The sequence below is a fragment of the Beta vulgaris genome, chromosome 8, assembly GCF_026745355.1.
Source record: "Beta vulgaris subsp. vulgaris cultivar EL10 chromosome 8, EL10.2, whole genome shotgun sequence".
Taxonomy (NCBI): domain Eukaryota; kingdom Viridiplantae; phylum Streptophyta; class Magnoliopsida; order Caryophyllales; family Amaranthaceae; genus Beta; species Beta vulgaris.
The window spans coordinates 43,948,784-43,959,185 of NC_079209.1; the positions used below are offsets into that span (position 1 = coordinate 43,948,784).

The 10,402-nt window shown below is 36.0% G+C and overlaps 1 protein-coding gene across 1 annotated transcript in view; it reads left to right on the plus strand.

Moving 5' to 3' along the window:
* LOC104901544 (calcium-transporting ATPase 10, plasma membrane-type) overlaps positions 1–10,402 on the plus strand; it is a 56,005-nt gene that overhangs the window by 26,242 nt on the left and 19,361 nt on the right. The window contains exons 4-10 of the mRNA XM_010689130.4: positions 4,769–4,885; positions 4,970–5,009; positions 5,214–5,323; positions 5,752–5,883; positions 6,001–6,090; positions 7,165–7,234; positions 10,295–10,365. Of these exons, the coding sequence (XP_010687432.2) occupies positions 4,769–4,885; positions 4,970–5,009; positions 5,214–5,323; positions 5,752–5,883; positions 6,001–6,090; positions 7,165–7,234; positions 10,295–10,365 (630 nt within the window). The remainder of the gene's footprint in view (positions 1–4,768; positions 4,886–4,969; positions 5,010–5,213; positions 5,324–5,751; positions 5,884–6,000; positions 6,091–7,164; positions 7,235–10,294; positions 10,366–10,402) is intronic.

The window sequence follows — 10,402 nt, forward strand, 5'->3', positions numbered from 1 at the left end:
GTAGTACTTTAACCAAATGTGGAGTATTTGACATCTCATGTTTATGGTGGAGACTGCTGGTTTTATGTTAAGGATTCGTGCTACATGTTGGAGTGGTGTTTGGTGTTGATATGCGCAAATTACTTGCACTAGCTTGCCCACGTAGGGTAATGGGAAGCATATTTCAACATATATTGACTACTAATGATGTTTGGTTTGGATGGATAATGGCAAGGGTCATGTTGACCCCATGACGAGGGGGGAGAAGAAGCTAAACGGGTAACGTATCTTCTATAAGAAAAAGGTCACAACAATTGTGCTGCCTCGGTTGGCGTGAATGTTTGAACAGAACCCTCGTTACATAAATTTGTTCTTGATTCGTTAGGAGTCTCCCTTGAGAGAAGGTTAAACTAACTTTCCTCATGTACCCCCAAAAAAATAAGGTTACTAGGGTTTTTTGCAAGAAGGTGCTTAAAATCCCTTTTTGTTCTTGCTACATCTGCGAGCAATTAGTATTTAGCATTAGCTCTTAGGCTTATGGAGCAAAGTGCCTGGTCAAGGGAGAGTAGATGCTCTTCCATGCCTATCTTGAAGAACTTCACCAAGGAAGACAATGATCTTGACATCTTGTAGATAAAAAGTAGTTTCAGCTAAAGGCCTTATCATGGCTTGCTTCTGATGACTTGTTGCTTGTGATGAGACAAATATAATCATTTGAAACTGCCTTAACACACCCACGGCCGCGATTGCAACATGCACACCTTTGCTGTTCATGGCTTGCCCTTTTAATAACAAATTGTTGCTTAATTAGTGGATGATAGTACCTCCACACCTGCATCAAGGGTCACTCTAAGCTGGAACTTATTAACATGCCATTACGGATGTCTTTTAGCTACTATAATGTGTTTTCCTTACAACTTTTTGCATTTGTTGTGCGCCATAACTCCACCTTGGGTGCTGAACCGGTTTGCATTTTGCAACCAGTAGTTAGTAGAATTATAGTTTTTGCTTGAAGAATATTCTCATTCCAATGATGCCTAAGTTGTTGACAAGCAGTTTGTTTAATATACACAAATGATCCATGCACATCACTTGTCAACCAACGCTTTGAGCACTAAAATTAGCTCCATTGATACTAGTTTTCAAGCAGCCAGAATCAGGTGGAATAGACTTCTGCATACCATGCTGCTGTCATTATTCTCTGCTGCATCACCTTTCTCAGTCGCCTGATGAAACACCTCAAACAAAGCTGCTGCACTAGCTGCAATTTTAGCCGGGTGTCGAGCCGAGGCTCCATGGGCTACTGAGTTTCTGTCTTTCCAAATAGCCCAAGCTGACTTCACTGCAATTTCAGTTTTCTTACTTCAGAAATTAGCAAAGCACCAGTCCATACACTGTAGAGTGTAGAGCATTACTAAAGTTTGGCCCCTCTGCAGATTCCTCCGCCTGCACATGCTCCCACACATCCACATCACTAGGACTCCATATAGCATGTATTTCTACCTCTTCCTACCCACCACATCTCAAACATAATGGCGGAGTACTCCCGATCCTACATGTAAATTTCTGCTAGTCAGGAGGGCTTTATTGCAAAGTCTCCAAATAAACATCCTAGCTTTAGGAGGCACATGTAGTATCCAGATTTTTTCCCACAATTCATGACCAGTATATGTGCTTGCTACACCTTCCAATGCTTCTAGAGCACGTGGTGCAAAATAAGGGCTAACCAACAATAGGATATGTCAAGTATAATATCTCGAAAATTCTAAACTCTAAAAACGAAACATATATGTCAGGGTATTTAAAAATCTATAGAGTACTTATAATCCTTTTGGAATAGTTTTTTCGTTTGTATATTATCAAAATAATTTGTCGTTGGTGAGCTCCACATTAGTTTGCACAATTATAAGTTCGTATTGTTTTGCACATATCGATGGATTATTTGAGTTTTGTTCATTCACTAAACAAGCTTAAGATTTCAGTTGGAGCTTGTTCACTTAGTAAATGGGCTTTGTCGAGCTTGTTTGTTTGCAAGCGGTTCGTGTATGTATTGACTCGTTTGCTGGCCTATGACCCGGAACTGTGCTGTCATGCCATGCAAACTAATTAACTAACGGTCACCACGAGTTGGCCCACGGGACCACTCTTTCAAGCTTGTGGTTCTTGCCTACCCATACCATTGTTTTTTGTAAGTAAATATAGTTTTGCAGCTTTGACGATTCTTGGTAATGCTAACTAGAGGTGGTGCCAACGGTGTGGTCCAATCTGGCCACCCAGCCAGTTTGCCTCGTGGAGCCGTGGGGGCTAGGCCCGTGAAGAACTAGTCCAAAATCGTGAAATTGTTGGATGGGCCACAAGCTCATTTTTTGAGCCCAGCCCATGAAAGCCTGATGACAAAACAGCCCACCCCAACCCAACCAACAGTCCAACCCAGCCCGCGAAATTGTTAATATTCCTATTTGTTTTTATTTAAAGTACTATAATGGCTTGTTTGTTAGTTGGTTATAAATGGTAGTAATGGGAATGAATTTGTATGTGAAATTTGTGAAGAAAATCATTGTTCATTCCCATGGTAACGTTAATTTATCCTAAAGTGTTTATTTTTTTTCTTAAATTTTCAATCCCATCCAATACTACCTTGGAGGTGGTAATTAGTGGTGATGAAAATTGCTTTCCCTCGGAGAAAAAAGTACAAGTTTAAGGGCGAGATTGCTTCTCCATGGAGAAAAGAACACAAACTTGGGGGTTGAAATTGTCTCCCCATGGAGATTTTAAGAGTGCTTCCCTTATAGCATTACACTTAGAATTCGTTCCATTACCACCATTTATTAATGACTACCAAACGTGCCGTAAAAGTTTAGATGATAATGATAATAAATATTATTGATCTTGAAAATTACTAAGTGTAATATATTTAATATTATGATAGCAAAAATTATTAAGCCCTAAACTATGCAATAAATGTTATATATTAACATTACTCATCGACTCATACAATTAATTAATTTGTTTAAACATTTTAATTTCATAAAAAAACTGCTAACTTGGTCTACTCCATCAAACCCATGGCCTACCGAAACTGCTCCATGATCAGCGAATGCCCGGACCAGACCGTCATGGACCGAGCAAACTGGCCTACCAAGTAGCCCGACCAGCCCGCAAAAACTTGTGGTCCGGTCCTGGGCCATGGCAAGCCAACCCAGCTCGTGGCTGAGTACGCCCAAACTCGCCCATTGGCCACTTCTAATGCCAATGAATCCCATACTTCAATTTAGTGGGTTTTCTATTTTATAATTTTCTAATTCAGATTTTTATGTAAATGAACTTGTAATTCTTATGTTTCAATTGAATATTTAAGTTCTTGAAAGAAGTTGGAAGCAATAATAACAAAGTAATTACCATACATTAATATTGTTATTGGAGCGAATAGTTTGATCTGAGTAATACCTCAATATATTTACTTATTATGTAAGAAAAAAGGGTACTATATAAGGAGCAATTAGAAATTGAAAGAAAGGAAAAAAGATGTGAATGGTCTACCTATATGATTTAAGGATTGGAATCTCCTAAATGAAATAGTTTTTTAATTAATTAAATTGGGTCATTGTTATCAAATGATTTATCTGTTAATACATGTAAGGCCATCCAATTTATCCTTTTAACAAATGCATATTCTAAGAGTTTGGGTTTTGGATCTTAACTAATTATTGTTGAACATGAGTTTGATGTGCCGGTGTCTCATCCAAAAGAAGCAGATAAGACTTGTTCATTAAAAATGTCAACTAATATATTCCCTCTGTTTTTTCTAATATAATTGGGACAATTTGATTTGACACGTCTGCCCAATGCACAACATTGACTGTTGCTATCTCTAATTGCACATGAGTAAAAATTATTAAAAGTTGATATTTTGAAATACACATTAAAGCAAATCAAACAAGATCCAGCATGATCGTTTTTACTTGTGTATGATTAATACAAGATGGTCTTAGTGCTCTATGTGAATAGTATCACAAGTCGAAATGTCGCCATTAAATAAAACCAGAGGGAGTGGCTAACATCACATCAATTGCTTCTTTTGCGATTTTCACCAGCTAGTATGTTAGACGGGTAGGCCTTATTTGTTCATCTTGCTAAAAGTGGAAGTTTAGATATACTGTAAATTATAAAAGATCAGACAAAGTACACTGAATTGCTTTACCTTTATGCCAAACAGTTACAATGTTAGCACTTCTAGCTGCTTAAAATAAATTGTAAATCCAACAATGACTCAGTGCTTTATGGTGTTAACAAAGAGAAATAATGCTATATAGTTTGACAAATAAATGTTTGATCCTGCTTTCAAACGGTTTTAATATGGATAAACACAAATTTATTGAACTTCGAGTACTTTTAATTTAATGCTTAGGATCTCATGTAGAAGCATTGAAGCAGTGACTAATCTAACACAACGTTATACAGTTGTAAGTGTGTCAGCATCTTCAAGTTAATATTATTCCATGTGAGAATATTGGATATATATACCCAAGTCCAGTGCTCGTATTTATATTTTAGTATCTCAACTGGCGGTTGGATTTATTGGGTTCAGCTAGCCGAGTCATTATGTTATGGAGAGTTTAGGACAAAAATGATTGCATATGAAAAGAAGCTGGGTTGCTGAAGCTGAGTTGGGTTTGCATTAGGTGGTGTCGCAAATTGTTTCTTTGTGTTGCTACTAATTGCAATCATATCATTACAATATGCTTGACCATGCCAACAGCTTGAGCTGATTAAGTATTGTTTTCTCCAGCAAGCTGCACTTGTTTTAAATGCTTCTCGAAGATTCCGTTACACCTTGGACTTGAAGAAGGAAGAAGATAAGAAAGAAATAATAAGGAAGATCAGGACACATGCACAAGTTGTACGAGTATGTTTTTGAACTTTGAGGACACTTCTCGTTTATATTATTCCGTTTAAAATAGTTTTTCATCTTTATTTGTTACTCTTTTAGGCTGCAAATCTGTTCAAGGAAGCTGCAGAAAAAGCAAAGGGTAATATCCTTGTCATTTTGGCCTCCTAGATTTGCAGTAACTATGTGAAGGAACAGTTAACTTGTATTGAATGTTGGTCTTTTGGTTGTATACTTCCTTTTCTCATTATTTTCGTAGTTCAGAGTGTTTTTGGCTAAGCTGTATGTGTTTAGCGGCATCTCTTTGTCTTTTGTATATTCTCACCCTATATTTTTTATTTCAAAGTAAGCCAAGAGTACCCTGATGTTCCACATGGCGATTATGGAGTCAAGCAGGAGGAACTTGCTGCTATGTCAAAAGAACACGATGTGTCACTTCTACATCAATTGGGCGGGGTAAGTTTGTTGGTATTCAATGTTCTACTCATGATTTATGACATTGTAAAAGATCAACTATCTTAAGCTATTCTTAGCTTGCTAAAAGAGTTTGCAAACTTGTGAACAGGACTCTTGATTGATTCAGAACTAGTTATACTCATCATGAATTTCTTCTTGAAAACTCCATGATAGATTCCTGTTGAAAAAAAGCTTCATACTTGATAGTGATCGTGGCTTGGGATTACAGTACAGCCAAGGATAATAGTCTGTTTATGATAGTGACTAATGAGTGGTCTTGTGCATAAAAGGTTTTGCAGACAAAAATAAAATAATCTCTGATCATTGAGCATATTATAGAATTTAGCTAGCATGTTATACTTTTCTGTCCTCTAACTGTATTAAAAGGTTTATTTGAATCATTTGCATTGCATGGTCTATAATAATAGGTAAATGGGTTAGCAGAAAAGCTCAAATCAAATTTAGATAAGGGGATCCCAGGGACTGATGAAGATGCGTTGCAAAGGAAAAATGCATTTGGATCAAACACATATCCTCGGAAGAAGGGGCGAAGTTTTTGGGTTAGTTGTTGTGTTTGCTTTCAGACACCTTTGTTTGCTTAAAACATTGTAATATTTTGTTGTACAATGGAGGATGCAGATAACTAATCGTTTTCTAAATTTGTTTTTTGGTTAAAGCGGTTTCTTTGGGAGGCTTGTCAAGATTTGACCTTAATAATATTGATGGTAGCTGCTGTAGCGTCTTTGGCTCTCGGTATCAAATCAGAGGTGAGTGAGTCTGGGGCCTTGCAGCAGGAATATTCTAGTAAATGCATCTTATGTCTTTCATCTCAGAACAAGGCCATTTTATTGGTTTATTTATAATGGCTTTTGATTTCTAATTTGTAACGCTCATTGAACTGCAAAAATAAAGATAACTTGGGGAGAAATTGAGTTAGGCTGAACCTATCTAGGTTCAATTGTGTAAGGCTGTAAGCTATCATCTTTCATTCTTTCGACATTTGAGGACTGGAAGTGCTTAAAAAATTATGACTTGTGAGTCTTTTCAAGGAGTTCTATATTTTTGTACTACACCTGTCCGGTCACAGGATTTTAAAATGGGCTTCCTTGTTATTCTTGATAATTTCTTCCTTAAATGCTGTGCTGAAATTAGATTGCTAAGGCCTTTACATTTTCAACTGTTAACTATATTTCCTGTCAGTTTTCAGTGAGAGCGCTTTCTCGAATCAAGCTATTGGTGTCGTTTTGGCTGTGATTTCTTTTAAATTCAAGGGAAAATAACTGTTGTTATTGGTGTCAGTCTGCCAGATGTCCATTCCTGCACTTGTATTCTCAGTATTACCGTTAAATCAGAGAAAACATAGATTGATGTCAGTGATAGTACAAAATTAAGACCAAATCTAAATAATAGATCTGGGCATGGGCCGGGCCTGTTCACGGGCTCGGCCCGCTGGCTTGGGGAAATGTCGGGCCGGGCCTGAAATTTCCAGATTTTGTCCACGGCCCGGCCCAGGCGCGCGGACTGGCCCGTGTTTTATGTTGTTTTTTTGGATTTTGACAGTTTTAGGCTAAAAAACAAAGGAAAGGAGCGTTCGGCCCATGGGCCATCTAGGTGGGCTCGTGCCGGTGCGGGCCTGAAATAAAATTTCTTGACCGTGACAGTCCCGCGGCCCATGCCCACCTCTAGCTAAATACATGCAATGTACTTTAATTTTGTTTTTTAGTTGAGCTTTAAGATGTAGAGCATGGCACACCACCACACCTATTGTTTTGGATATGTTTATTAGATTTTACGTTAATTATAGGTGCTTCGTCTTATATGCTGAAATTTATTTGCTATAGGGAATAAAAGAAGGATGGTTTGATGGTGGAAGCATCCTCTTCGCCGTTTTCATTGTTATTGTTGTTACAGGTATAGTTATTTCTTGTCATTGATGTCAATCTCTTATTGATTTATTGCATTGTCTGTGTTTTACATTGGCAAGTAAGACTATTAAAGTTGCTCTTGAGTCGATCATTTAGCCCTACAGTGTGGTACCTTATGATATGGTCTTGTCAAATGAATTAGACTTTTGATAATTTTCCTGTTAAGATGAGGTAATTGTAGCCAACTTAAATAGATCATTGTGAGAAACCCTGTCATGTGGTACTAGAAACTAGAAATAATGTTACAAACTTACAACTCCAATGGTGCTCCCAGGGGTTGGGTGATGGAGAGCTTAGGTAATAGAAGTTTTTGTCTTTCTTTTAATCTGTATATATTTTATTTGAAGGAAGTCCCCAGGATACTAACTCTCATTAATCAAAGACCTATGATGTCTATAATAGATTTTCAATAACAACGAAAACAGAACTAACAAAGCCAAACATAAATCTTTTGTGAAAGAACAAATCCAAAAATATAAATCTTACAATTTGGCACATTCTCAAATTGTTGTCTGAATACAACTTTCGACGAGTATATTTGTCGCTTTATAAGCTTGAGAAAAAAAATTCTCGTACTCCCCCAACAAGTCGTGGATGAATGATTGATAATCATCGTAAATGCACCAACAAACCATCAATAGATCATCAGTCCATCCTTTGAAAAGTTAGAGATCTTGGGACTCCTGTAAGAGAAGAGAAAACCTACCGAAGGTGGGACAAAAGACTCTAAAAAAGAGAGATAACATAAAAAATTATTTTTGTAGGTATTGAAAAATAATGAGGACATTTGGTTTACTACCATCACCAAAAATGTTGGATGGCAGCCCCTAGAAGAAGAATCAGGCTAGGTTCTTATTTTTCTTTTGTTATAGAGGGGTGTGGGAGGAGAGAGGCTGGTAATAGAGTATATTACTATATTAGGCATGGAGTTATAGGAACATATATCTCAATAATTAACATTAGAATATCTTGAGGTGAAGCAAAAGGGAAGACTAGAATATGAAGAGGTGAGAGAAAATTTTTTAAGGCCCCGCCGCTTTTTTGAACTTCATTTCAGCATAATTCAGCTCAATTTCATTAAGTTAAGTTAAGTTCAATACTTTTACTCTTGCAATCAAGTGTGCTTTAGTTCAGCAATTTAGCTGAAAACAACAGGTCCTAACAAAGATGCATAAATAAAATCAACGAAGAGGTAGAATATAGGTGGAGTGTAGGAATTTCGTGTACTAGGATGGTTTAGGTGTTTCATATAGAGGAGGGATTGTCTATAACAGCTGAATGAAAAAACTGAAATCGGGTAGAGATAGGATAATGGATAAGAGAAAGAAGTGGGGTGGAGAGAGATGAAGGGTTGATGTGTTTAGAAAGAGAAACACGTTCATACTCGAAGATAATGGTGACAAACAAATTGGGATACATGTTTAAGGGAAGTGTGACAAATAATGGAATGAACCTTTTTACCCTTTTTTTAGGATAGATAGCTTATACAAGAATTTGTTTTCTGTTTTTGATGTTACCTCTCTTTGTCCTATGATGATGATGTAAATTTCTTTATTTTAGGCCTACGAGAATTTTAGTAACATTGTACTCTTTCCATCTCGGATACATTCGAGCACTTATCATGGCAGGAAGTAATGAGATTTTATTTTATTTTTTATCGGAGAAAAAGTGGGATATCTTTTTATTAGATCAAATGGGTGTTTGTTGTGGTAGGTTAGAGAGTATGAGAACGTATTAAAATGTTAGTGGTACCATACTCAATATAGAAAATATTTAAAATTATTTCGAGATGAAGGAAAAATCAAAATGTTCAAACAAATAAGGGAGGGAGTATTAAATAAAAAAGTATTCATGTATGCAAGCGATGCTTTTGAAAATATGTAGAAAATTAAGTTAATTGCTAATTACCTCTAATAAATTAGGAACTTAAAATTTTTTAATCAGTTTATCCCACTAAATTAGGAAATTTGAAATTCTTTTAAAAATTTTAGTTTAGAGGAAAGTAATTAGCTATGTGCCTATGTTGTAAAATTTCACCGTTTTCTTTTTGTTGTGTTTTTTTAATCTTTTTTTGATTAATTAGGTAGTTATGTTCCTATTTTATTTTTAATTTTTCCTTTTACTATTTTTTCGTGTCCCAACCCTATTGCCACATATAATAGTCTTATATGCACACAATGCTGTAAAAATATGTAGAAAATGAAACTAGTGGCTAATTACATCTAATAAATTAGGAATTTTTAGACTCTTAATCAGTTTATCCCACTAAATATGGGATTTTTTTAATTTTCTTTCAAAATTTTAGTTTAGAGGAAAGTCATTAACTGTGTTGTAAATTTTCATTGTTTTTTTTTGTTCTGCGTTTTTTTAATTAATTAGGTAGTCACATCCCTTTTTTTTTGTTATTTTCCTTTTTCAATTTTTTCGTGTCTTACCCTTGATGCCATATATAATAGGGATTATCAATTATGGAAACTTAAGAGGAAGTCAGGAGAGATCAAAGAGGATTTGGATAAACGGCTTTAAAATTAATATGAAGAAGTTAGGTTTTCTTGAGCATGTAGCATTTGGCAGTTGACACTTGACACAAGAGAATGGAGGCAAAATGTGGATGTCCACTAATGTTAAATTTTGCCGCACGCAGCTGATCCCATCCTATTGGGAGTAAGATCTTGGCGTTGTTGTGGGGAGGAGGAAGCTGCTGCAGTACTGCCAGTTTTCTGTTAATTTTTGTTCTAAGTGGAGAGACTGAGAGAGCATAGTAAAGTAGGAAATAATGAGTGGAGAGAAAAGATTAGGAGATGAAAGACGGGATCAACTAGGGGTTGACCTGAAAATTCAAAATTTTGAACTAGATTATTAATGCATCAGCTCATAGTTCAAAACTTCATCCCCTTTTAGTCTACTTCTGTTTAGAAATTGGCTAATTGTTTGTGGTTCTATGTTATTGAAACCAGTATGCAAGTCAAATCGTATTTTAGCTACCTTATTTTGTGTTGTTACTTTCATAAGGCGATATAATTTTTTTTCTTTTCTTATTTTGTAGCCATCAGTGATTACAGACAATCTCTACAGTTTCAAAATCTAAATGATGAGAAAAGGAATATACACCTGGAGGTATTCAAAAATATTAGTTTATTTTCTATCTTATTGA